Source organism: Neopelma chrysocephalum, unplaced genomic scaffold (genome assembly GCF_003984885.1).
Source record: "Neopelma chrysocephalum unplaced genomic scaffold, ASM398488v2 Primary Assembly neopelma1_286, whole genome shotgun sequence".
Taxonomy (NCBI): domain Eukaryota; kingdom Metazoa; phylum Chordata; class Aves; order Passeriformes; family Pipridae; genus Neopelma; species Neopelma chrysocephalum.
The window spans coordinates 633,268-661,254 of NW_020897948.1; the positions used below are offsets into that span (position 1 = coordinate 633,268).

Sequence of the window (27,987 nt, forward strand, 5' to 3'; positions counted from 1 at the left end):
GGCACGCCCGGGGGCGCTGAGGGGCAGCGCGGGGCGGTGACGTCACGGCGCGCCGGACCCCCGGGGCCGCGCGGCGCGTGCGCGGTGGCCGCGTGCGATGGGGAGCCCGGCGGGAGCTCCCGCCAAGCGCGCGCGGAGCGACGGGTGCCCCGGCCCCGACCCCCGGCCGTGGGACAGAGACCGCGGGGACCCCCGGGACACCGACCGCGGGGACCCCCGGCCGTGGGACAGAGACCGCGGGGACCCCCGGCTCTGGGACACCGAGCAGCTCTGCCAGCACCTCACCCGCTGCGGCGTGGGCAACCCCGGCCTGCTGCGCCGCTTCCGAGGTACGGCCCGCCGGGGCGGGGGCCGAGGCGGGGGTCGGGGCCGGGGCGCTGACGCTTCTCTTCCCTCGCAGAGAGCGGAGTCACCGGGAGGATGTTGCTGGAGCTGCCGGCCTGCGCCCCCGAGGTCACCCGCGTCTGGTGAGAGCCGCCCGCGTGGGGTGGGCGGTGGCACAGCCCCGGCCCTCGGTCCGGCCCCGCAGCCCCGGCCGCCCGCGGCGAGGCCCTGCCGGGGCCCGGGAGCTGCTGTGGCCGGGCCCTGCCCGAGGGGAGCGGCTGCGGGCACAAACATTTGCAGGCTGCGGCCCGGGGCCTCCCGGAGCGCGGCTGTGCGGGTGGGGGCGGTTAGGGGTTGGGGTTAGGGGTTGGGGTTGGGGGTTAGGGGTTGGGGTTGGGGTTAGGGTTAGGGGTTGGGGTTAGAGGTTAGGGGTTAGGGTTAGAGGTTAGGGGTTAGGGTTAGGGGTTAGGGTTAGGGGTTAGGGTCAGTGGGGGAAGAGTGGTCGGTTGGGCTGATCCCAGACCCTCCGGAGCAATTCCTGTTTCCTGCTGATCCCAGAACAGCCCCAGCCACGGCGCAGACTCTCACTGCCCAGTAACCATGGGAAACTAAAACCCCGATCGTGTGGAAAGCATTGTTCCCAGCAGTGAGAGAATGACTGGTCCCAAACCCTTGGTAATCTGTCTGGTGCTGAATATGCTTTCTTGCTCTTCTGGAACAGGAGAGGATATGAATGTGTCCTACAGTCCTGTGGGTCAGAAGGGCCCCTCTGCACCTTCTCTGCCTCACTAGGGTCCTCTTTTGCTCCTGTTTCCAGGGATGTGAGTTTGCTTGCTCTCCTCACACTTCCTGGTGCTTTTAAATCTTGAATGTCTTTTCTTTACTCCTTTGCTAAGCTTATTTCCTCTAAATTTGTCTCAAGACCCAGCAAAGAGCTCAGGCTCTTTGCTGATGTTGTGAGTTGGTGGCCTTGAATCAGATTGGGGGGTGTTATCTGGCTGGTGCACACAAGTGCTGAGCTGTGCTTTCTGCTGGGGGTTTGAGACTTTGGTGTGGAGGTTGACTCCTTGGCTGAAAGCTCATCAGAGCTCACACTGTGCTGGAGATGAGGGGCCCCGTGTCTGTTCTCTTGAGACATCCTGGCTGCACTCCCAGTGTGGGGAGGGCGAGTGGGAAGGACGGGGTGTCTGGGTGTGGTATCTGTAGGGAAGGAAAAGCTGATGTGACCCAAGGGGACAAGCAGAAGGGCTGTACCTTGGAGGAGGTAAGACATGTAGGAGTCATTAGGGTATTTGTGGTTTCTCTTTTTTTGGAAGAAGGGTTCTAACTCCAAGTGTTTGAAGTGTGCAGATAGACATGGTGTGGTGTCGTGGAAGGCAGGTGAAAGCTTTTATTTCTGCAATAGCAGGTAATTGTCTGTCTGAAATGACAAGCGGGTGTCTAATTTCTGTTTAGGACTTACCTGGAGGCTGGTTGCTTCCAGCACCTCACTGGCTGGCTGAGCATCAGGTGCCTGTACGGACACATGGGACATGTGCAGCCGTTCTGGGGGCAGTCAGACCTGTGGGTGGGTCTGTCAGTGCTGAACGTGGGCGGCAGGAGGGGGTAGCCAGGAGTCCCTCAGCGTGGGACACTGGCAGTGGGAGCACAGGGTGTGAAGAGCTCACAGTTGATGTAGAGAGTGGATGGTGCTGGGGTTACAAAATGAAGTGCTTGTGGGTTTTCTTTTATAAGGGGTTTTCTTCTGTGAGATCTGACATCTTGTTTCTCTTATGCTGAAATTTTTGAGAAGTGGATGAGAAATTGCTCAAGCTTACCAACTTTTGTAAACCTATGAACTTTGCACTAAAGAATTATCCCTTTGCTGTCCACTGCACACTGTGTCTTGCAGGAACTTTGGCAATTTCTCTGTGACAGGCCAATAATGAATGCATGTCTTAGTTCCCTGTGTTCCTGGATGATAAGTGGGGAGAGCTCAGGCCTGGAGGCAGCACCTTGGGTTTCCCGTGCGCTCTCATGTTCCTGGCGGTGGATGTTTGTGAGGCATGCTGCATGCTGAGTGTGGATGATGAGTGGGGCTGTCTGGCTCACCTCTCTGGAACAGTGAAGTTCCTAGTGGGCTCAGGAAAAGGATTTTCTCGTCCTTGTCACCTACGGCATGAGGAAGGAGGAAGGGTGTGGGTAAAGCAGGGAGGGGAGTGAATGAGGAAGTGTCAGTTCTCCCCATTGCTAAGCAGCCAGCAGTAGTTCTGCTTTGGCTGTTGGAAGAACTCTGCCTGCAGAGCCCTGGAACACCACAGTACGAACACAGGATTTGTGTGTCGTGTCTTGGTTGAGGTGGCCTGACTATGTAGATTCCAGGTGATATCCCTGCTGTTGTTTTCCATCTGAAGGAGGACGGAGAAGTCTCTGTTCTGCAACATCCAGGTGATTGTTCACACCAGGACCACACTGGCAGTGTGCTTTGTCATTGTGAGGCTGAACCGAAACCAAGTTCGTGTTCCTGGAGGCAGGACAGGACAGTGAGACATGCAGGGCACTGATGTGGGGACTTCCAGCCTCCCTCATCAGGCCTTTTCCTTCTGCTGGTCTCTCGGCCCTTGCAGCTCTGACCCATACTCTATGAACAGTGTCTGTAGAGATGGTTGTATATCAGCTGCACTGTCAGTTGTACAGAGTGTCCTTTCTGTGTTGTTCCTGGACTTGCAGTCAGTGGTAGGTTCTCAAGATGGAGGTGCCCACATGCCTTTCTCCTTACGTTCCTGGCTATTTTTCAGTTTTCTCCTTGCTCCTGAATTTTTGTGGCATTTAAAAGCATGACCAGGTGCTCCAAACCCAGAGGCTGTGCCCAGAGTGCAGCAGTGCAGTGCCTCGCTTCATGCCAGGTGCTGCTTTGCACTGCCTCACCATCTCAGACTGTCATCGAGTCCTGTCTGTGTACTTTGTGTGACCCAGAGTATCTTTTTGGGCCATTGTTACCTGTTTGGGTATTGTTACCACCATGTTTGCTGCTACTGCTGTACTTTTTGCAGCATTACAGCTCATTCAAAAACACTCTTGTGATGTTTGCTCTCCTGTCCTGAATTTGACTGGGGTAGGGTTAATTTGCTTCCCAGAAGCTGGTCCAGTGCTGTGTTTGGGATTTAGTGTGACATCAGTGTTGGTGACACCCTGATGTTTGAGGTGGTGCTCAGTCAGTTGGTGCTTACTCTGAGTCACGGACTGTTCAATGTCCTGTGTTCTGCCACTGAGGGGGGGCATGGCCAGGAGAGCCAACCCCAACTGGCCTGAGGGAAGGTCTGTACCACAAAACCTCCTGCCCAGTGTAGAAACACAGTGGTAGTGGTGGGGTGTCTGGGAGCTGCTGGTCACTGCTGGGGGAGGGGCTGGGCATGGATCAGAGGGGTGGTGAGTGACTGTTGGGCATTACTGGCTTATCTTGGGTTTTGTTTCTCTCTCTCCCCCTTTCATTACTATTAGTAGTAGCACTAATATCAATGTATTTAGTTTTATTTCAGTTATTAAGTTGTTCTTATGTCAACCTACAGGTTTTAGCTTTTCCCAGTTCTCCTCCCCATCCCACTGGGAGCAGTGAGCGGCTACTTGGGACTGAGTTCCCAGCTGGGATTAAACCATGACAGTCTTCTTAGTGCCCAACCTGGAGCACAAAGGGTTGAGATAACTGATCTGGCCAGGGCATGTTAAAACAAAGTTGTTACAGTATATTAGTTTAGTAGTTGCTGGTCACAATGTTAATTTATTTGCTCTCTGAGTTGTGCTTGTTCTCAGACTCATGGAACACACACTGGTGTGAGCACCACCAATTGTTCTTTTCATCTTAGAATCCTAGAATTGTTTGGGTTGGAAGGGACATTAAGGATCATCTTGTTCCAACTTCCTGCCACAGGCAGGGACACCTTCCACTAGCCCAAGTTGCTCCAAACCCTGTCCAGCCTGGCCTTGAACACTTAATACTTCCAGGGATGGGGCAGCCACAGCTTCTTTGGGCAACCCATCCCAGGGCCTCACCACCCTGACAGGGAGGAATTTATTCCCAATATCCCATCTAACCCTGCCCTCTGGCAGTTTAAAACCATTGACCCCTGTCCTGAAACTCTCTGCCCATATAAAAAGTCCCTCTCCCTCCTTTCTATAAGTCCCCTTAAGGTACTGGAAGGGCATAATGAAGTCTCCCTGTAGACTTCCCTTCTCCAGGCTGAACAGCCCCAGCTCTCTCAGCCTGTGTCCATAGGAGAGGTGCTCCAGCTAAAGGCTTGTGACAGTCTGAGCAGCAGCTGCAGCCTGAGAGCTCCCTGTAGGGAAAGGGACACCAAGTAGTTCAGACAAGCACTGCTCACCAACAAACATCATATGCCTTTGATGTTTTATGGGTTGTGAATGATTTGGATGAGAATATGTAGTGCATCAGGCAGTGTTTTTTGCTATGAGTTGGCATTTTGTAGTTTTGCTTTCTGTTAAAGTACTGAAAGACTGATGTCAAACTGATCTCAGGATGGTTAACTGCTGGAAAAAAAGTACAAATTGTGTTTTCTCCTGATGGTGTTTGCTGTCATACCGAGGCTGTAACCATGTAGCTCAAGGGCAAGGCTTGCAGACAGAGTTACTAAAAGGAGATGTGATAGAGCATATTAACTCTCCAGACTCATCCTGCCTGTGCTCTTAGACTGCTGTGGCTACAGCAGAGTACTTGCACTGGAAGTTTACTGTGTGTTGTGAAGGGGACCTTTAATAATTTATTAAAAATGACAACAAAATACCTTTGCAAAATAGAAGAATGGGTTCTCAACAAAATGAAAGCATGTTTTAAACTGCAGTGGTTTTGGTGTTGGAGTTGAAATTAATTTGTGTGAAATTCAAGTTAGTTTGGCAGAATTGAACTTTTAATACAGAGTTGACTAACTGAAAGAAATTTTTATAAAAATCGTTTGTTGGGACTTCGACATTTTAGTTTAAGGAAGTTTTCAAGCTTAAAAAATATCAGTTATTCAGGCACTACGTGTTGTCATTCCCATAAATTTAAAGGACTTATCTCCAGATGTGACTTACACAATTTTTTTCATCAGTTTTTTTAGGGAATTTCATGGTGGTTTTATTTCTCAGTTCTGTATAAGTGGGAGGAGCACTTAACACTGCTTTACAGTGACAACTTCTGTAGCTATTTGTTCTCTTCCTTCTATACTTGACTTTAGAAGGATAAATGCTTTCAGTATTTTTCTGAAAAAGTTACAGTCTTGACCCGGTGGAAGAGTCAGCAAATATCAGAGTAATATGAACTTGCACAAGTAATTCCATATGTACTGCAAACTGTAAAGGGAAATGCGATGCAAACTTTGTTCTCAGTGTCCTTTTTTTCCTTCTAGCTGCCCAGCTGAGCGCCTGGAAGTGCTGGCCTGCCTGAAGCAGCTGCCTCAGCAGCACATGGACGTGATGAAGGTACCCCCACACTGTGGCGGGAGGACACCACGGCCAGGTCCTGCCTCCCCTCCCCTTGGCCGGGTGCTGCCAGCTGGTGCCTTTACTTTGCACAGCAGCAAACTCCAAGCCCTTGATTGTGGTGGTCTGTGAAAAACCACATTAACCGGTAGAATTGTTAAAGTCATCAGCTGGGAGCTTTATGTGGGCACCTGGAGGTTTTGTGGGATTCAGTGAGCAGAAGAACTGTTTGACATGTGTTGAGAAGCTCCCCTTTCACGTCCCTCTGTGTAGAGTCTCCCCTTGGTTTATTTTATTAGTTTTGCCCCAGGCCTGGGTTAACAGACTCCTCCTCGCTTCCACTGTTTGCTGTGTCCAACTGTTTCTCCCAGTGGTGTGTGTTGGTTTAACTGGGGCCAGGGCTGCACATTCCGTAGGAATCTGCACATCTGCCAGAGCCCTCCCAGCTCAGTGACCAAGGGTAGAGAGCACAGGAAAACCTTATTTGCCGCGGTATTTTACCAGGATAGGTGTGTGATGGAATGATTTTACCTGCTGGTTGAAGACAAGGATTAAACGTGTTTACCTTCTCTACTGAGTTACTGTAGTTACTGAGATGTCTCTTAAAATGTGTGCTTATCAAGGAGTACTTATTTCATATTTCAGTTATCTTGCATTTTGTTTTATGAAAAAAGTAACATCATCATTTCCACTCAGCAAAATTTCATTTGATTTTAAAAATCATGAACAATGTCAAGCCAAACACTTTTTACTGGATATCTCAGACATGCATTGCTTTAGTTGGAAGAGCAGATTAATAAAGACAGCGGTTTTCACAAGTTTTAAGTTTTGGAATTGCACAGGTGCAGATAACGTTTTTAGGGATTTTGACTTTAATTCCCTTGCTATGTGAAATAGGCAGCTTTATTTTTTTTTTATGTCAAGCTCGAGTAGTTCTATGAAATAAATGTGTTGTGCAGAGAAGTTGAGGACGCCCTGTGCCTTGAAAAGGCCAGGTTGGATGGGGCTTGGAGCATCCTGGTCTAGTGGAAGGTGTCCCTGCCTATAGCAAGGATTTGGAACAAGGTGGTCTTTAAGGTCCCTTTCAACCCTAGCCATTCTATGATTCTATGACAGATCTTGGTGTGGGGTTGGCAGTATATGGCTGTTTTACAGAAGATGAACAATCTCTCCCACCAAATACCTGACCATTCTGGATATCCTTTACCTTGCTGCCTGTTTCTTTTCAAAGTCAAACCTTACATGTTAATTACACTATTTTTGGCTTTTGTAGGTTTTTAACGATCCTATTCATGGGCACATTGAAATACATCCCCTGCTTGTTCGGATCATTGACACTCCTCAGTTCCAGCGCCTCCGGTACATCAAGCAGCTGGGTGGCACTTACTTTGTTTTTCCAGGAGCCTCTCACAACCGCTTTGAACACTCCATCGGGTAAGGAGGTGGTTCTGGCACATGCCTGGGATTTCCCTGAGTTTGGCTCCACTGCGGTGGAGTGCCAGCCAAGGGGCGTTGGTGAAAACTGCTGTGGTGGCAGTTTTAGTCTCATGAGTGTTCCTGGATATCCCATGTGATTATGGGCTGTTCCCTTGAACTTCCTTTAAAAAAGACAGATAAAGAAACCTACGAGATGGATCAATGTTAGATTTCCTCCCTATCCTTTCTTATTCTAAGAATAATGTTAATTAATGACTATGAGTCAAAATTTTAAGTTTTAAAGCATAAACCTAGTAAGGGTACTGGGGCTGCTCTAAATGACTTGCCAGGCAGCTGCATTGTCCAGCACAGCTAAAATCCATTTGATCTGTAATGTTTGCCTTTGTAGTTAGGTGTGCCTTATGCAGTTGTCAGGTTGCCAGGCTGGTGCTGTAATTCAGTTAAGCAGAAACAGATGATGGACTGTATTAGTTCATTTGAATACATACCTGGAATAAAGACGAGTACAACAGACATTCAAACACTACAAAACAAAAAACCTTTTATTGCAATGAGAATAAAAAACTACTAGCAAAGAGAATCAAAAGCTAAAAAAGAATACAAAAAAACCTACTTTATCGGTTGGCATTCATGCAATACTATGAACAGCTTTTATTACAGTATTAACTAGTAAAAAGGGAATTAAAGGGATACAAAAAAGGATATAAAACATTTGCTTTCTTAGTTGCTTCCTGTCAATAAACTGTGCTTGCCTACACAGACAGGCCAGGTGATGCCCAGAAAGGCTCAATGGAACTGTTTGGAGACAGAATTTAGCCTTTAAACAGCAAGGTATTTATTTAGGCAACATTGGAGAGCAAGCCAGGTTGCCCTGGACAAATTTGCTCTGCCTTCTCAGTGAAAAGACATGATTATATACAATTTCTGTGAGGGATTACAACATTTTTACATACATATTCATATAATTGCAACATCTAGTTATATATTCATAATGGGCAGAGTCTGGGCGGAGTCTGGGGTGGAGTCGTCTTTTTGGGGTGATGTTTGGTGGTCGTTCCTGTTTCTTCAGCCTCATGGGGTCCTATTTTCACTCTTCTTCCTCAGCTGAACTCTTCAACTTTCTTGATTTTCGCTGACTCCGTGGTGAATTTTGCAAGACTTTGGACTCGAGCCCCTATTTCTCCCCTTATCTATTTGTGTTCTTACTCTATTTGTGTAGGTGTGTGAGCATTCCTTTGGTGTACAGTACCATCTAATCCCTAAGCTCTGGTTTCTGTCTCTAGCTAAGCATTACATTCTTCTGAGCCGGGGGGTCCCTGGGTCAGTATTCAGAGTTAACTCTTTAGGCCCTAGCTCTGTTTCACAGGGCTGCAGGATCTGCAGCAGCTGGTCGGTGCCCGTGCTTAGTGGGCATCCCCACGGAGCAACACAGTCTCCATGGCAGGATCAGTATTGCCCAGCTCAGCAGTCCTGACACCCCATTTTATCAGCTCTACATTACACCACGTAGGGCCAGTACCCAGTATAAGGTGATGCCTGAGTGGCAGCCAAACCCCGCCCGTTCATCACCTGATAGCAACAGTCTGCGCATGCCCTGCTGTGGGGCAAGGGGGGAGCGACCCCTGCCCACACAATCTTCCTCTCACCAGCATCTTTCTCACCCCTATGGACGACCTCTCCCATTGTGTTTCAAGGGTATTTGTATCTATCTTGCAGTATGGAGCCAAGCCAAGGAGGAACTCAGCTCTGATAATAGGGGACATCAAGTTGACTTGCTAAAAACACAATGAACCTTACAGTTAACTTGTGCCATAAAGGTACATTGTACAATACTCTGTGATGCCTGCTCTGCTGGTGCTAAGAAAAAAATCTAGGAGCCGTTAGCTGGGGTGAGATAAGAAAGGGTTTAATTGTGCCAAGGCAAGAGATGTTACATGACGCGCCCCGGGCTGTGCCCGGGATGTTACATTTATAACAATATCTGGCCAATCCCAAGTGTGTCCTCCCCGTGGCTTTTGCTCTGGTCCACCCCCTGGCCCACCTCCTGGAATTGGGTCGGGGGGCTTTTTGGGACCCCCTCTTCATCATCCTTCATCATCTTCGGGGTACAGAGAGCAGAGTCACCCAGTTCCTTGACTCTGTCCTGCGGTTTAGGCCAAGATACAACCGTTCTCCAAACAAGACAGGCTTGCCTTGACAAGAGACAAAACATCTTCTACTGGATATGGGAATAGGGTTGATATGGGGGTATGGAATGGGGTGAGAGGATTAAGGAATGTATAAACTAAGGGGTGCTAGGGGAGGAGGGAGAAAGAGTTGTTTCTAAAATCTACTTCTATTACCTATAAAACTTATAAGGTAGAAAAATAAGAAAACCATTGGGGTTTAAGGCATCATCTGGCTGGTTTCACATCCTCGTATAATTACTTTCTCACGCCTCTATGCTCCATTGGTCATCTAAATCAAAAGTACCCCCTTTACATGGACACAAGGATCCTGAAACAAAGACTCAAATCCAATAGCAAACTGCCATCGATCCGAACCTTCAGTTATTACAGCGCGCCGAGGCATCGGAATATTTCACTGTATCATGCCTACCCAGACACATTATCTCGAGGTTTAAATACATTGCAACATCCGAAGTTCCCACCCAAAGTCCTGCCCAATTCAGGGTGTAAGGTACTCCTCCTCTGATTCCATCTTGCTGTTCTTCCATGAGCAGGACTGCCATCTAGCGTCCTTCGGCCGGCAGGATTTGAGGAGTGGCTGTCTGCCTTCCTCCCTGGGGGCGTCACCCAGGGACCTTTGGGTGACCCAGTCCACGTTGGCAAATTACTGATCACGTGTGATTAATTTCTGCTGACATCTGGTCTTCTATCTGATTGTTCTGAGCCCTTACTAAAGCATTTCATTTATTTATCATTGGTTAAAGATAATCTAAGACTCCTCTTTAATTAGGCAATTCTTTATTGAATTTGCTTCTCTAGCAAAACAATTTCTTATTGAGCTTTCTGAAGTGTGGAGGCCTCCTAAACTATTTCCTCCAGGTGCAGATTCAGCTGTTTTCTAATTTTCTCAAGTTTTCATCTTCATTTCTCTAAACTAAACATACATTTAAGCAAAAACAACTTAAAATTATAGAGTCCAAGGGAATACAAATTCCTTAGTTATTTAGGGCACAGCTCTTTACAAAGGCCAGGAGATCACAAAAATTCCTAAGCTAACTGAGGTAGAGGTATAGCTTTCCTTCAGTTCCTAGAGTATTGCTAGGTCATTCACACTCCACTGAGAAGCTGATTAATGACAAATTTAAGCTTGTTTTAAGGGTATATCCCAAGGTGCAGATAAATTAAGCTAGTCAATAGTTTGTATTCAGGTGATCTGGCCAGCCTAAAGTTGATTTGTTAGTGCTGAAATATTGTGGATAAGTGTGGCTTACTTATAACAAGATGCAAATGGCTGTTGCAAAAGAGTCAAATCAATGAGGGAGGCTGGATTGATTGCATCTGGTACACCTGAAAAGACAGAAATATGGTTGAAAATAAAGTTTCCACAACAGAAGTCTGAAAATTACAGTCATATCGGCAACCTTTTCTTTTGAACAGTTCTTTTGACCTATAGAGTTAAATTTAGGACATTTGTTCTCAATTTGTGTGTAATTTCAAAGGTTTCTACAGTGTCAAAATAGAAGAAATGAGCTTTATGTGCTTATTGGTCTAGTAAAAGAACACCAAACTGTAAAATTTTGTCTAATAAAAGGTATTACCTTGTTGTAGGAAACCTTGTCTTGCTTTAAACTGTTCTTCAAGGCGGACTGCTGGGGCAAGTAGAAAAGGAAGTTTGTGTAGAGCTCGTAAACAGTTTATGGGAGTATGTGCCATGTGTTTGTTCCTGCATGTTTTGTGTCATGAGAAAAGAGGGTCACATTGAATGAAATCAAATGTCAAATCTAAAATGAATGAAAGGAAGAGAAATATTTGTCATGAACTACTGTTAAAGCAGCAATTTGAAAGAAGAAGCAAATGCTTTGGTGACTGTTGTGGACCTTTGCAGTTGCCCTGACTGGAATTCAAGGATTCCTGTAAGTTGAGGTGCTTCAAGATCTGCACTGTCAGTGATGCACTGCTGTTCCCTTACACAGCTACTCTGGGGTTGTGTGTTATGAAATACTGTGGGATGCTGTTGTCTCTAGGGCCTGGTATCCCATGCTTTTTTGCTTTCAGATGTGTTACTTATGACTAAAACTCTACTGCAGGAAATAGTTTGTTTCTGTGATTCAGATCAGGTTTTGGGTATTTGTTGTTTGGTGCCTCTCAGATAAGGGCTTAATTGATCAAAATAGAATAGGGGAACTGCTCTTTTTCTGTTCAGCCTAAGCCACTGCTCTATTCCCTTTTTTTTTCTCCTGCAACAGGGTTGGTTACCTAGCAGGATGTCTGGTTCGTACGCTGAAGGAGAGACAACCAGAACTGGATATAACCCAGCGAGATATCCTCTGTGTGGAAATTGCTGGGCTTTGTCACGATTTGGGTAAGGAACACCTGAGATGGCTTGTTGCTCTTTGAAAGCTAACCAGGATGAAAAGCTGGCTATGAGATCAGAACTGTGAGCTGTTTTGGGCTGTTCCGTGCATGGCCATATCCCAAGACAGGTTTTATCTGTTCTGTTTGGTCTGGAGTACTTCTGTGGAGACAATTCCACTTGGTGAATCTGTAGCCACTCTTAGCTAGTGTTTTGTCTTGTTTCCAAATGGTGTTAGAGTTCTGCCCTCAGTGGCTGAAGTGTCCACTTCCTTCTGTGGTTTACTCAGGTCTCTTAAAACCTCTCAGAATAAAAATTCGTGGCCCTTTCAAAAACTGTTACGATTATTTTATAACTACCTATTTTCTTCAGAGCTGACACAAAGTTCTCAGTGTTGCTGCAGTACTTGCCTGTGGTGTAGGTGCCACAACTGGTTTTAAGTGCTGTAGTACTTAAGGTGCCCTAGGAAAGTGCACTTGCTACAACTGAATCTTCCTCACAGATGATGGATGAGGAATTGTCTTGCTCAGAGAGTTCTGGTCAAGGGCTCGATGTCCAGTAGGAGCCCAGTGCCAAGTGGTGTCCTCAGGAGTCAGTGTTGGCACTGGTGCTGTTTGATTCTCTGTCGGTGACACGGACAGTGGGGTCGATGCGCCCTTGGCCAGTTTGCCGATGACACGGAGCTGTGGGTGCGGTCACAGGCTGGAGGGAAGGCACCTGGACAGGCCAACAGGTTCAACAAGGCCAAGGGCAAGCTCCTGCTCCTGCGTTGGGGCAATCCCAAGCACAAATACAGGCTGGGAGGAGAGTGGGTTGAGAGCAGCCCTGAGGAGGTGGACTTGGGGGGGCTGATGGATGAGAGGCCGGAAAGGACCACTGGCATGTGCACTGACACTCAGAAACCCTCTGTGTCCTGGGCTCGTCCCAGCAGCGTGGGCAGCAGGACAGGGAAGAGGATTGTGCCCCTCTGCTCTGCTCAGGTGAGACCCCACCTGCAGTGCTGCCTCCAGCTCTGGGTCTCCCAATGTCAGGAGGATGTGGAACTGCTGGAGCGACTCCAGAGGAGGCTGTGGAGATACTCTGAGGGCTGGAGCCCCTCTGCTCTGGAGACAGGCTGGGAGAGCTGGGAGTGTTCACCTGGAGAAGAGAAGGCTCTGGAGAGGCCTTGGAGCACCTAAAAGGGTCTCCAAGAGAGTTGGAGAGGGACTTTGGACAAGGGCCTGAGTGATAGAACAAGAGAGAAAGGCTTCACACTTCTAGAGGGCAGGGTGAGATGGGATATTGGGAAGACATTGTTCCTTGAGAGGGTGGTGAGGCCCTGGCACAGGTGAAGCTGCAACTGCCCCATCCCTGGAAGTGTTCGAGGCCAGGTTGGATTGGGCTTGGAGCAATGTGGTCAAGTGGGAGGTATTCCTGCCCATGGCAGGGGGTGAAACTAGATTTTTTAAGGTCCCTTCCAACCCAAATCAGTCTAGGGTTCTAGGATATGTCAAGATCAAGTCAAATACAAGAGAATTCAGATCCTAAGCTTGCTCAAAAAATTTTTGCTCCCAACTATGTCTTAGATTAAACTTGTGTAATATTTATTTTTAAGGTCATGGACCATTTTCACACATGTTTGATGGAAGATTTATTCCAATGACTCGTCCAGATTTGAAGTGGAAGGTAGGCTTTTCACTATTGAAGTAAAAATACAAACCTGAGAGTTTTGGAGGCAAAATAATTAATCTTTAAAGAGTGCCATTGCTTGTGAGACTATGGTGATCACTTGGCTTTACTTTATTGCATCATTTTGTTGGCTTAATTGAAAACCAGAGTGTTGTCTCCCAGTCTTGGGATGACTTCCTTGTTGTCTTCAGCTGTATGTCTGGGGAAGGTCAGCTCCCTCAGCACAACCAGATGGAGCCTTACTGGCAATGCAGAAAAAGTGAGAAGTGAGGATGGACGTGTCACCCCCATCTCTTCCCTAAAAGTGCACATGCTCTTGGACTGCTGTGTGTACTTCTGTGAGATCTGTGTGGGTGCATGGATTTCTCTTCTGCAGATGTCACCTGGGTGACACAGAAATGAGTTGTCTCAGTCTTGTCAGTGCCTGTAGTGTGGCTCTGAAGAGGCAGAATTAGTTAGGACTACAATGATCATTTTTAGCTAGCATTGTACCTTAAAATGCATATTGAGAGCTTTCTGCAGAATATATTTTACAGATGCAAAAGACCAGCTGGCAGCCTCCTTTCTGATTTAATATTGTAGCTCAAGACAATTCAATACAGTGCTTAGAATTCAAACTTCCAGAAATTTTGAACAGAATTCAAAACAGCAGAATTTTGTCTTTTATCGTTGTAACTGCCTTACTGCTGTTTGTGAAAATTCAAACAGCTCTCTGCTGAAGAGTGTGTTTCTGGACTCTGTAGCCTGGGTGATTTCCTGTTTTGTTTAATGCAAGGTAAATAGAAAATCACCCACGTGCTGCACTTTCACACCAGCCTGCCCATGTGCCAGGCAGTGCTGCTGCTTGGGAGGAGGCTGTGACACTGTAGGAAAGATGCTTAAACCATGTAATACAACATTTGGATGTTTTTTTTCACAGCATGAAACTGCTTCTGTTAAAATGTTTGAGCACCTGATAACTTCCAATAAACTAGAAGAAGTCATGAAATCATATGGTCTTGTCCTGGAAGAAGATATGTTGTTTATCAAGGAACAAATAGGGGGGCCTATAGATGAAACTGCTTGTGAGAAATCGGTGAGTCAGTGTACTGCTCCTGTGGTTATCCCAATAAATGTCTTAATTTTACTGAAAGTAGATAATTTTGACTTCTGCTATATGTTATTTTTAGCCCCGTGAAATTCTGAGAATCCTGTCACAGCTGGTGCTAGAGTAGTGTGGTGTTTATTTCTTACAGTGCTGGCAGGAGGTAGTAGCTTCACTGTGTTCTTACATCTCCCTGAGAATTCTGAACCAAAAGTCTTCAGATTAGAGGAAAGCTCTGGAATGTTATTTGTATTTAGTGAACCTAACTGGTGATTGGGATCCACTCAAGGGTATGGAAAGAGCTGGCAGAAGTGCTCACCAAGGCACTTTCCATCATTTACCAGTAGTCCCGGGTAGTCCCAGTTGACTGGAAGTTGGCAAATGTGACCCCATCTACAAGAAGAAGGGTCAGAAGGATGATCCAGGGAACTACAGGCCTGTCAGCCTGACCTTGGTGCTGGGGAAGGTCATGGAGCAGATGATGTTGAGTGCCATCATGCAGCACATACAAGACAACCAGGGAATCAGGCTCAGCCAGCCTGGGTTTAGGAGAGGCAGGTCCTGCTCTACTGGAGGGCAGGAAGGCTCTGCAGAGGGATCTGGATGTGCTGAATTGATGAACCTCATACAGTTGGCCTTGGCCCAACAAGCCAAGTGTTGGGTCCCACACTCGGGTCACAGCAATCCCATGGAATGCTACAGGCTTGGGGAAGTGGCTGGGCAGAAAACGACCTGAGGCTGCTGGTCCATGTGAGCTGTGAGTGTGCCCAGGTGGCCAAGAAGTCCAGTGAGATCCTGACTTGTGTCAGCCATAATGTGGCCAGCGGGACCAGGGGCAGTGACCATCCCCCTGCTGGGCACTGCTGAGGCCACAACTCAAATTCTGTGTTCAGTTCTGGGCCCTTCACTTCAAGAAAGACATTGAGGGGCTGGAGTGTGTCCAGAGAAGGGCAATGGAGCTGGGGAAGGGTCTGAAGCACAAGTCTGATGAGGAGCAGCCGAGGGAGCTGGGGGGGCTCAGCCTGGAGAAAAGGAGGCCCTCGGGCTCCCTCAGTCTGGATAACAAAACTGAGCACTGGCAGTGAGCAATCAGAAGCATGGCCCAAGTGCCAGAGCCACATCAGCTTTGGTGACAGCAGCAAAATGCTTGAATTAATTGCAGTACATAGAGGCAGGGATAAGACTCGAAGAAATGAGTTGCCTGAAGAGACAAGAAAGAAGAGATGGTGATTGTTAATCATTGCAACTCTGTGAAAGACTTAAGTCCTCTCTCCTTGCTTTATACTTTACAGCTGTTGACTCATCTCCTCAAGGACACCCATTCAGTTGCCACCAGAATTAAGAGCTGGTGGCAGCTGAAGTCAGTGGGAGATCTGTCAGGACAATCTGGTAGTAATCAGAATTTGTATGTTGTCCCAAACAAGTAACCCGCAAATGTTCACACTTGCCTGTTATTTTCTGCTGCAGTAGTGGGTAGTTCTGCCATGTGTACTCCAGCAATGTGATGGCAAACATAGGGAACTTGGCATAATGAAATTCAGTCTGAGATCTTATAGAAAGAGGATATTCATTTACAAAATCTGTAGGTTGGTTTTTACCCCCTTGGGGTAAATCTTGCTGCCTCCCACAACCACTGATCTTGTGCCAGGTTCTTACCCCATGTCTGGTTTTCCTTGTTTGGATTCTACGCCTGTTTTCCAGCAGGATACCAGGAAAAGGAGTGTCATACATGATCTGTGGCAGCACCCTCCTGGTGTTAGGCCCAGGGCCTGGCCTGGCAGGTGCTGTCCTGTGGTGCCCTAGAGAGCACAGGCTGCTGTGCTGCTGCAGTGTCCGGCACTGGGGCTGTTGTGCTGCAGGAGTCTGTCCTGCCATGAACAACAGGTGTTCGTGCACTAAACACAAAGTGTCCTCAACATGGCCCAGGAGCAGAGCTCTTTGTTATCGTGGTATTTTTATCTATGATGTGCTTTCTTCCTGCTGCTTACAGTTCCTGCTGCTTTTCCGTTCCGAGTCACATCAGTTTTAGTGTTTCTGTTGTGCAGATCACATGGAAGCCATGTTTGCATACAGTGTTTTCCACCTTCAGGATTTCAAGGCCACTTTATGGCATTTTTTGTTTAGCTGAAGAATCTTTAAATTTTCAAGAAAATGTGCAACCTGGATCTTATTATTTTGGTGTTGATTTCCTGTTTGCCTCATGGCTGAATTATCCCTTGTGGGGTAGGAGTTTAAATAGCTGGCTGTTCAAACAATTTTTGTTTACCATGTGTAAATAAGTGTTTTAAAACTGTTCTATAAAGTTGTATAGTTGATTGCAGAAAACTGCAAGACAGTGACATGTTTGTAGGTTTAACTAATTCCCTGAATATTAAATGATTCCAACCTTTTCCCCTCTTTGTTGCTATGTTGTGCTTTTTTGGGCATTTCAAAGCTACAGGCTTTGTTTTAGTAGAATAGGCAATGAAATACTTGTATTCATGGCTTTTATTCTTCCTGAGATCCTGAGAAGACAGCTGCTTAAGCCCTAGTTCTGGATTTCTAATGCCTGACGGCTTCTGGGAGCTCTTTTCTTGTCTTTGTGTTCTTTGCTACCTCAGTGTTGGGTGCTTATCACAGGCTAAGTCAAAGTGTATTCCTGCTGTCTTAAAAAAACTGATTTGACATTGTTTGCACACTTTAATTTCTTATTGTTTTTCTTCCCGGCTCCCCTGTTAGTGGCCCTACCGTGGTCGACCAAAGGAGAAAAGTTTCCTCTATGAGATAGTAGCTAACAAAAAGAATGGCATTGACGTTGACAAGTGGGATTATTTTGCAAGGTACAAATCTTACAGTTTTTATTATGAATTCCTACTGTAAAAACGCTACTGTGTGTACAAATACGATCATGTAGTTAAACGCTCTCTGTGGAATGTTTTTAGGGATTGCCATCACCTGGGAATCCCGAATAATTTTGATTATAAACGATTGCTTGTCTTCACTCGGGTCTGTGAAGTAAAAAACCAGAAGCATATCTGTACCCGTGACAAGGTAAGGGGTGTGTGGGAGCCGAGGGATGCTCAGGAGCACTGAGAGCACACGGGGACGTGGGGGAGCTGCACCCAGTGGCTGAGGGGCCTGGGGGCTGCCAGAGCTTCTTCAGCCCAAGAGAGGAAGAAGTTGCTGCTCTGAAAGCTTTCCCCGAAGCTGGTGGTTGGAGGGAGGGAGGGACAGAGAAGCCACTGTTCGTGGCAGGTCCTTTCAGGGGAGACTCTACAGACCTGTCAGCTCTGCATGATTCTGCTCCAGGTCTTCTGAGCAAGAGGTGAGTGTGGCTTTGGTGAGGGGCTGCTGAAGGAGCGAGAGCCTCTTCTCTGCCTGGGCTCCCTGGGGTCGCTGCCAGCGCTCTGCTCTCCCATGGTGGCCTGAGTTCTTCTCCAAAATTTGTAAATTGTGAATAGTACTTATCCTGCTCTATGCTGCAAATGGAAGGAGACAACTCATTTGATTGATTGATTTAGTTTTGCGAGTAAGACAGTGTCAAAAGTAAAAGCGGATTGGGTTTTTTTGATTCAGGAAGTTGGAAATTTGTATGAAATGTTCCACACCCGGAATAGCCTGCACCGGAGAGCATACCAGCATAAGACTGGCAACATCATTGAACTAATGCAAGTATATTTTCCTTTTTTTGCATTCCATTTATTTTTAAATTCTCGAAACAATCCATATCCCTTTGGAATATTGAGATAATCAATAAGGTGTGACATAGAATAAAAGCAAATTCTTGTGGAAAGACTTAGTGCTTAGAGTATCATAGAGTCAGTGATTAACAAAGCAAACAAAAAAAAAAAGAAGAGAGGAGGACAAAAACATCCTTCCACAGGAAATTAAATTAGAGGAAAATTACTAAAGCCCTGAAGAAACACCAGACCAGGGTGTGTTTAAGCCATTTTCACTGCTGACAACTGAGGTCAAATCTTTATCTGCAAGTTAGAAACCACTTAGCTCAAACTGGATCAAAGTGGAGCAAGATTACTAGCAGAGTAAAGTAATAACCAAGCTTATGTAGCTCAGCTGAGGCCTGACTTTGTGTTTATGTAATGCATGAATTGTTCGGGACTAACTCAGCTGGCTGCCTGCTGTTGTACCTATCTTGTTGACATCTGTAGAATTTCCCTGTAACATTATTCTCTTTACTTTTCTTGAAAATCAGAAATACTCATATCCCCAAATATATTTTCACTGGGATCTTGTCTGCCAGGTTACTATCTGCTGATTTTGGAAAAAAGGAACGTTAAGAATTACACAGTACAAGAGTGATTTGGACTGTTTCATTTTTTAAACTTCAGCTCCTGGTTTAAGGATCTTCTAAAACTCAGACTAAAAATGCTCAGGTTTGACAGTAACTAAATATGACAAGTAAAACATATTTTTCAGTTTAGAAATTTAGTCCTTGGCTTCCCATAATTATAACAGCCTTTCCAAAAGAATGTCCAAGCTGGAAATGACAGTGAGGCACAGGGAACTCTGGAAGAGCTTGATCTTTAGAACGTAATTTTTTCCCACCTGAAAACACCATGTTTGTGATGCTTTCCCTTTACAGTGCTTTTTATTCTCTCAGCTAGCTCGTGGAGCAAGGTGTCTGTATGAGGATATGGTTGTGTGTGAGGCAGCCTCGCTGCAGCTGAGTGGCCATGTCACTGTCTTGCAGGGTTCTGCAATTGTCTCAGCTGTGTTAAACTCAGTCTGAGGCAGAACAGAGTGAACTTGCTCATTCTTCTAAAGGTTATGGTCTGATCTCAGCCTGTTCCCAGTAAATCTCTGTTGAAATGTGTGATGACAGCACAGAAACAGGAGATGTTGCTGTGTGATCAGCATCTGCTGTGTGCTAGGGATGCAGGTTTCGTCTGTTGTCTTCTGTTTATAACATACTAATTTGTTTCTCTTTTGACTCTTGAGCAATAAGGTGTTTCAAAACAATGTTATCCTAAAGTCTTAATTTTGTCTCAAACTAGGATTACAGAAGCCTTTCAAAAAGCAGACAAATATTTTGAAATAAGAGGCTCTGGAGGAAAAATGTATCAGATTTCTACAGCAATGGAGGACATGGAAGCCTACACTAAGCTAACTGGTATGAGATCTCAAAATTATTTTTTTTAAAGTAAAAGAACATGAGTACCTGTTAAAATGCTGTTTTTACAGCTTTTTGGCACAGAAGGTGGGGCAGGCCTGGGCCATCCGGTGCCTGTGCTCTCATATCTTGCTGGGAGAGCAAGACCTTCTAGTTTAAATTAGTTCCATGTTGAGAGAGGAGCAACAACTTTATGTTCTGCTTACGTTCAAAGTCAGCAGTGTTGTCAGAAGGTCCTGCCTGTGCCCTGAGTTTGTTGCACTTGTCACAGGTGGGATAGAAGTCAGCTCTAAGTGATACAACATCCAGCTCTGTCAGGTGGAGTGGTACTGGATGTGTGTTGTGGTGTGAAGCTGTTCCCAAGGGCTCCCATGGGGTCTGCTTGAGACATTGCTACCCTGCCTGCCCCTCCTGGTGTGTGCTGTGAGGCCACCAGTGCTGCTCTGGTTGGTGTTGGGAGCTGCAGCAGGGGGTGGAGGCCAACGTGGGCAGGCAGACCCTGCTGCACGGGGTGTGGGGGTGGCTACAGGGCAGAGGATGCTGCAGGCCCTGCTCAGGAGTGCTCTGAGTAGTGGCAGCTCTTGCAGCACCTGTCAAGCTACAGCTCATGAGGACTCCCAAGGCATCTTTCCTGAGTGGCAAGGCAGCTTTTCTGAGGTTCCATCACCAAGCCTTGGCTGGCCAACAGAGAGACTCAAGAACTTCCATCTTTGGTCCATGGATGAGGTGACAGAGCCTGAAGGCACTGTTGCAAAGGATCCTGTGTGTCTTAGCCTTTGTCATGCTAAAGGCCTTCTGCTGGCAGTCCTTCATCTGCCACAGCCATCTGCAGCCTGACCACAGTGCTGCTGCATTGTACTGAGGTGAGGAGCTGCATATACCCTCTGTCACTGCATAGCTGTGCTCAGAGCAGAAGGGGCTGGCTTTAAGGGGCAGTAGCTATTGGAAAGCATGAATTGTAGTGCTGGGCTGTGGAAGGCTGGGCAGAAAGGAAAGAACTGAAATGAAGTTCTTCATAGGCTGGGATCTGTTGCTGGCTGGTCAGCACCAGGGTCCTGCTGTAACTGCCTGCTTACCTGTGAGGGCCACAGTTCAGGGCAAGGAGACCAGGACTATGTCCTGTCTGCCAAAGCAAGGAGCTGCTTGCCAGGACTGTCCTGTTCAGCCAGGAGGGTTGAACAGCCAGGAGAGTTATGTGAGGAATGTGCCAACACCAGATGTAACAGTGACCATGAAGGACGAGTCTGTTCTTCTCCTCTTAAACCAAGGCACTTCCTTTCTAGTGGTTGCAGCCTGGGGGCTCCTGAGAGGCTTGTTTCAGCAGTCCATGGTGAGTGATGCTCCTGTGAAACTGTCCACTTACCTTGTGGACCTTTGCCAATTATGAACCTCTATCAGGTTCTGCAGCAAAAAGCTCATTAGCTTTCTTCCATGATGGGTGAAGAACCACTGTTGGTTTTTAATGTGCTGGCTCCTGATTTGGCAGTAGACCATAGTTCTAGTAAAGGCTGAGACAGCAAATTGTTCCTTGTCACTACTGCTTCTGTGCAGGAGAGGTGTTCATGGGCCTCTTATTTCTCCTGCATTATCTGTTCTCTGTCTGAAGAGACCTGGTCTGTGTTTCCTCATGGAGAAGTTCCTGACTTTGGTTGACCTTGCCCATGAAAACAGTCCTCATGGTGTTTTGGTGCATGGCTCATAGGTTGCTTCTCTTGGGAGCTCCCTCGGCCGGTTTCAGCTCTAGGTGGGTGTTGCTGGGCTGTGCTTGCAGCGTGTGTCGAGGCTGCCCGGGTGTTCCTGGGCAGGGAATGTGAACAGCCACAGAGCAGTGTGGTGGTTGTGACAAGCCAGCAGCATCCTGGCAGCAGCAGTCTCTGGGACAGCCAGAAATAACCTTTCTGCTCAGAAGCCACATCAAAAGAAACCTCTGTCTTGGTGCTCAGATTGATGGTGGGAAACTCACTGTGCATGTCACTGTCATGTGGAGACAGGAGGGGGGACTTCGATGCTGGCATCCAAAGTCTGAGAAACTCTGAAACTTTAATGACAGTTCTTTATTTTTTTACAAGACAGAGTATCCGTGTCCTGAGCCACTAGTGCTCGGGTTTAGGATATTCTGCTGAACAAGACTGGCTCAATAAGAAGAGAAAGTAACTTCTAGTGAAGTAACAAAATATGTTGCAAGGGTGAGAATTGAGCTAGTTTTTCCACCAACAACCATTGTGAATCTGATGATAATTAAGATGATATTGTGACTTTTCATTGTCTGACTTAGTTCAGTCATTCTCTGAAAATGTCTTTCCTGAACCAGCAGGAGCAGTTTTTCGTGTTGACTTAACCTTTGTCCCTGCATTTTGCTGTGACACTGGATTGTAACATACTTAACAAAAATCAATGCAACTTTGGCAGACAGCATCTACCTGGAAATTCTGCACTCAAGTCATCCAGAACTGGAGGAGGCACGAGAAATTTTGCGTAAAATAGAACGACGTGAATTATACAAGTTTTTAGGAGAGACTCGACCTGAAGCAAAGAAGGAAATTGTAGAGGTAATGTCCTTTGGTGGAAGGTTCTGAATTCTGTCCCTGTAAAAATGTTCTCAAAATTGCTGACCATCCATTTTTCTCTGTCTCTATCACACGATGCTCCTCTGCTTGGCCCAGGTGTCAGCAGGGAATATTCCTTTGTGTCCAAAACCAAACAAACCCCCTTTGTGGGTTTCAGCTTTTGGAGTAGATCACCATCCCCTCCAAAGTTTGCATATGAGCTCGCTGCTTCTGGTCTTTTTGTGGTTTTTTTTGTGTTGGGTTTTTGTTTTTTTTATAGTGATCTATGACCTTACTGGTCTTGTCTGTCTCTTGGGTTTTTCTATATATTTCACTGTATAGATATAACAACTTTATTAGAGAGTGAGATCCTGCCACCCTTCATTAAAAAAAGAAAAGAAAGTTCAGTAAAAACATTTAGTATTCAGCTTTGGAGAACTTAATTGCAAAAATTCTGTATTGGTGAAACAGTTGGTTGAAGGTACATATCTTCTGCTTTCACGCTTCAGCATCCTGGACGTCTCACTCTTGCTCTCCCCCTGCCCCATCATCAGGTGGTAAACTCTTCCTCCACAGGCTGGCAGAATTTGTGTCTTCTCAATTATATAAACTTCGTTTGTTTCTAAAAACTGGTACAAAACTTATGGTTGAGGTATACAGGGATTCGAACACCCAGATAGCTGCAAGAACAGTCTGTCAGGCTGTGAGGAATTAAAAGCTTTAGTTCAGTGATGTGTTGTGTCATGTGTTTCATTGCCTTGATCTAGACCCTGAGAGTGCATAAATGTAATCTGAGCTCATCTTTTGGTTTTGTTTCTTGCAGAATAACAGCCTGGCAGAAAGTATTGCAAATTCTAAGCCGGAGAAGGATCCTCCAGATGTGGAGCTAAAGGCTGAGAATTTCATAGTTGATGTAAATACCTCTCAGAGCGGGTTCAAGTAAAAACTTCTCAATCACAGAGGGCCTTGTGTACCCTAGTGAAGACTGGAGACACATCAATGCCTTTGGAGTGAAAGAACAAACCCACAGGGTGCCTTGTAGCTGCTGTCCTGGTTCAGCTTAAGGGTCTGAGAGCAACGAGCTTCTCCAGGGGAGGTTTGCTGTGGTGGGAGAGCCTGAGGCAGAGGCAGTGGGCAGCCTCACCTCACTGGGCTGTCATCTGGGGACTGCTCCCAGTGACAGATTTGTTCTCCTGTGACTGTCCTTGCTCCGCAGAGGAGCAGTGAGGAATCCTGAGGGGTTTGGCACGGGGGTGTCAATGGCAGCAATGGCCTGGGAACCACTGCTGTTGGTCACCAGGGCAAGTCACCTGCTCGCCCCAGTGGGAAGAAAACAGGCACAGTGACTCCAGGCTTCTGATATTGCAGCCTGCAGGGCAGGCACTGCTGGGGTTTGCTGCAGGAAGCACCCTGCTGCCACAGCTCAGTCTGCAGCCAGCACTGGGGGGAAGCAGAGAGCCTGAGACACAGGAGAGAGCTGTGTAGTGAGCTACAAGTATCACTGGCTTAACCCCTGCTCTTGGTTAATTCTGGGAAGGGCTGGCAAATGTTTTTCCATGGAGTGCAGCATGAGTCGCTCCTAAAGCTCCCTTGCATTGAAGGTTCCCTTCTCTGGATAAAATTGTCGCATTTTATGGAGCTTTAAAGTATTTGCCTGGGCTTTCCTTGTCCCACAAACTGAAGTTGTGGAGAAGTGGGCACCACCCTGCCAACCACTGAACTGTTGGTATACCAGGCAGATGTAAATAATAATAATGTCTAAACCTCATGTTTATAGTTGTGAGCTCTGCTGCTGCCTCTGGAGGCTCTGTGTTCTGGGCTGGCAAGGGACCAGTACTGGTCCAGTGTTGGGAACTGGAATGTTTCAGAGAGCAACTGGGAATTCTAAGTGGGAATATTCACCTGGCAGCTTCAGAGCAAGAGGTGGTGGAAGTAAAGATACAAAATACAAATATGAGATTGTTTTATTAAGTAATAATTTGTTAATTACTGTTCTGTTTGATTGCTGTCGTTTTCAGGCGTATATAGTGCAGCCTTTTGTATTTATTGTGAGAAAACTAAAGACAAACATTAACAAATGCTGTTTTCTTTGTTTTACACACAAGGTTATCAACATGGATTATGGAATGAAAGAACAGAATCCCATTGATAAGGTTCACTTCTATTGCAAGGCTGATCCTTCCAAGGCAGTCAATATCAGTAAAGAACAGGTAATCTTTTATTTTTCTCAGCTGGCTTCTGAAAAGCATCTTCACAGATTGTGAGGGAAGTGATTACAGTCCTGCGTGGTTGTTCTTGCACGGGTTGTGAAGAGGTGGTGGAATCCATGGCCTTGCAGGTCTTCAGTATGTGTTGTACAACGACAATCTGGAATCCTGACAGCCTTTGCATATGAACAGTATTTAATTGGAATAGACTGGGAGCTAGAAAAACACCATTGTTTTGGATGAAGCTCATGGATTGTAGAGGGATGTTTCTTACTGCTTTCCTTTTGTATTCAGATGAAAAAATTGAAGTTCAGTGGACTCTCAATTCCAAGAAATACTAAAGCTTATTTCTGTTTTATTCCAAAGGTTTCCAAGTTTTTACCCATAATATTTACGGAGCAGGTTATCCGGGTTTATTACAAAAGTCAGGATCCACATATTATTTCAGCTGCAAAACAGTACTTTGTTCAGTGGTGTATGCAGAATGATTTCACCAAACCACAGGTAACAAATTCACTTCTTATATTGCTTGTTTAGAGCTCTTCTTCTTTGTCCATAAGCTTGCTTTTTCATTAGTAACTTTGGCATTCAGGCCTTGCCTTTGTGGCACTGACCTAACTCCTGGTTTTATCATGGCTCCCATCTGAAGGTTCTTTGGTTTCACTGAAGCAGTGCTAGAGACACCTGCAAGTGTCATAGAATCATGGAAGGGTTTGGGTTGGAGGGAGACCTTGAAGATCATCTAGTTCCAACCCCCCTGCTGTGGGCAGGGACACCTTCCACTAGACCAGGTTACTCAGAGCTCCTTCCAACCTGGCCTTGGCTGTGGGTGTCCTTTGGGGAAAGAGCTGCATCCTCTGGCATGAGACCCCCCAGAGGATGAGTGTTCTTATGTGCTGGAGCCCCAGCTCCAGGCTTGGATAACTCTGTTTAAGGCTCATTCTTCTGTCATTCTTCTGGCATCTGTCTTTTCAGAGCAGCTAATTTCAGAAGGGCTTTTTACAAATGAATCAAGCAACAAACTTTTTCTCGTTGTAGAGTGTGGGTGTGTCCTGTAAGCATATTCTTCTAGTTCAGTTCATCCATCTTGTAGGCCCTGTCATGTTGCAGAGCACAGCAAAGGGCTTCTCACCAGCTTATTTCTGAGCTTAGAGAGCTGATTGTCTGTGTTGGCAGTGCCTGAGCACAGATTAACATCTGTATCTGACAAAGATGAACCCTCCTGCCTCAGATCTGCTGTACCAACCTTGCCTGCTTTAGACAGTGCAAGGCAGGTCCCGGCACCCAGGGTGTGTTGATTGCAACAGTCTAAATGAGGTGCTGTGGTGAAGTCAGAGGAGACACTTAAACTAATGATTGTTTGCCCAGGATACAGCCTGTTGGTCTGCCAGGTTTGCTGCTAATAATTTAGGAAGAACTGGACTGCCAGTGGTGGTGGCTTCCAGAGGCCACTGCTGACTACAGCGTTTTCTGTCTCTGGGACGCACAGTCCTCAGTGTTTGTTGATTTACTGCTTATTTACTGATCTATTGCTTCTGGGACCTTGTATTGATTTTTTCTATTAGGCCTGAGACTGAGCTGCTTTTCCTCTGCTTTAGAATGGAAACCAAACATCATTAATGTTTCCTGGCTTTTATTACCAGGATGGTGATGTTGTTGCCCCACATCTAACTCCAATGAAGGAAACCTGGAATAATATGAGAGATGATGAACACAGGAGAACCTCAGAACCCAGCTGCAAACAAAGGCTGTCTTTTCATGAGTAATATGTTTCTTTTTGACACTCTTCAGTCTACTTCCTCAGAAGATGAGCAAACCTGAGCAGCAACTCTTCTAAAAGCCATTTGGATGGACTGGAAGGATTCATGGAACAATGCAGAAATGCATTTTACAATACAGTATGTTTTAATGTACATACTTAAACAAAGTGCATATTCCAAATAGACTTTTAAAAAACAACTTATTACAACTGAGTAAACTCAATTCTCATTTATTTTTGAATGTACTGGCACTGTGTAGGAAGAGTAACTTTAAAAATTGCAATTCATTGTTACCACAAGATTTTACTGTTCTGTCTAGTCCTGATCCCTTCTTTAGCTGACTGTGCTATTGCATGAGCTAGCAGAAAAAATCCCAGCTCAGATTCGATGGGTTTTTTTGGGGGATTGGGGTTTTTTTGGAACCTGGGGAAGAGAGGGATAAGTAAACTTTTGAAAACATAGTGAGGTAAAGAAGAAATAACCGAGGATGGCATCTTCAAGAATAGCAAAACAAATTTCCTTTAAAAAAAAAAAAAGAGGGGAGAGGGGATGTTTTTTGATAATCAGAGATTATTTTTCTGATATTCAAAAAGCTGATGGAGATGCAGGACTTTTGCTATAAGAGTGACCACAGTTTTTATTGAAGTAACAATGCATTGCAGTGCCATGCAGCCTTTTATAGTTTTATTGTGTATTTTTGATACACTGAATGTTATATTTTTACTGTTGGAACTGCAAAACCTGCTCAAAACGTCCATGGTGTGAGTGGCTGCAGGAGTGCTGAGCTGTCCAGGTGAGCACAGGTGGGCAGTGCCAGCTGGAGGCTGCGCCAGCTCTGCCATCCTGCACCAAGGGCACCTTGTTTGGGATTACACTGTACTGGGCAGACAGGCTCTTCAGGAATCCCTTCATTCCTGTGTCCCTGCCTTGTTCTCCTGAATGGCTGTCCCTGTGTAATTTTTCCCCCCTTGTAGACCTGTGAGGGTTCTGGCAGTTTTTCTGTGCTGGCATCACTGGTGGGAATGTTGCTGAATGTCTGTCCCGTTGAACAAGTGACCGAGGAAGACCTTTTTCCTCTCATCTTTTACTCAGGTCTAAAGGAAGGCTGCTTTCATTAAATGAAACCTAAAAGCTCAAAAAAGTCTGCCCTCAAAACTAAAAACATGAAGAAAGGTTCAGTAATGCTCAGAAATTAGAACAAGCTGTGGAGTTGTTGTCTGGAATGGGGAGAAAAGCGTTGAGTGTTCAGTTTGGGCAGTCAGAGGTGGGTGGCCAGGGTAGGTTCTGAAAACTAACCCAGTGGGAAGGTGCTATGAGTGACCTGCAGGACTCTGGTCATGTCTCCTTTACCCTTTTTATCCGGGGAACTGATGCCATTAGGCAGAGGGAAGTAGAATCAGCATCCATGTACTTACTCAGATTTTATTTGTTGAAATAACCAGAAGTTGTTGTGCACTCTGCTGCTTTCTTACGTGCCTGTGCTCATGTGTATGGTCTGCTGTTCCTGTCTCTAACAGTATTTCAGATCTGCAGGTGAACCAGGGAACTGTTAGAAGGGCTTGTGGCCTCTTTAAAAGCTTTTAAAGAGCTTATTATGCTTCAAGCAACAATATCATAGAGTGAAGGCATTTATGCCCCTTGTCTGCATAAAATCAAATATTGTCCAGAATAATATAATTTTGTTATTGTTGCTTGGGTTTGTTTTGAATCTGTTTCAAAAGGTGCACTTTATACTTGGGAAATATCTTTTGTTTATGTTAAACCGAAAATTTATACCTGATGTTAAGTTCTGAGAGCTTTTCTTTTCCCAGCATGTTCAACTGAGCCTCGCTGAAGAATAAATTTATAAACGATGGTTTTACTATTCTTTTAAAGA

The 27,987-nt window shown here is 45.9% G+C and overlaps 1 protein-coding gene across 2 annotated transcripts; it reads left to right on the forward strand.

Moving 5' to 3' along the window:
* The first annotated feature begins 97 nt into the window (after positions 1-97).
* Positions 98-27,985, forward strand: SAMHD1 (SAM and HD domain containing deoxynucleoside triphosphate triphosphohydrolase 1). Of its 2 annotated transcripts, XM_027704708.1 has the most exons (16): positions 98-329; positions 401-467; positions 5,706-5,778; positions 7,052-7,212; positions 11,630-11,745; positions 13,331-13,401; positions 14,324-14,479; positions 17,207-17,307; positions 17,410-17,518; positions 18,044-18,135; positions 19,483-19,598; positions 22,008-22,147; positions 22,968-23,057; positions 24,250-24,354; positions 24,718-24,855; positions 25,995-27,985. In XM_027704708.1, exons 1-16 carry the CDS (start codon positions 98-100, stop codon positions 26,115-26,117), a joined length of 1,890 nt encoding a protein of 629 aa, XP_027560509.1. In that variant the 3' UTR covers positions 26,118-27,985. The 2 variants fall into 2 exon arrangements, with proteins under 2 accessions (XP_027560509.1, XP_027560510.1); XM_027704709.1 differs by lacking the exons at positions 98-329; positions 401-467 and adding an exon at positions 808-999.
* Positions 27,986-27,987: the final 2 nt, after the last annotated feature.

Coding starts and splice junctions, on each gene's coding strand:
- SAMHD1 (XM_027704708.1), top strand. CDS start 98: ATGGGGAGCCCGGCGGGAGCTCCCGCCAAGCGCGCGCGGAGCGACGGG. Junction 330..400: donor CCTGCTGCGCCGCTTCCGAG/GTACGGCCCGCC, acceptor CTTCCCTCGCAG/AGAGCGGAGTCACCGGGAGG. Junction 19,599..22,007: donor AGCCTACACTAAGCTAACTG/GTATGAGATCTC, acceptor CAACTTTGGCAG/ACAGCATCTACCTGGAAATT.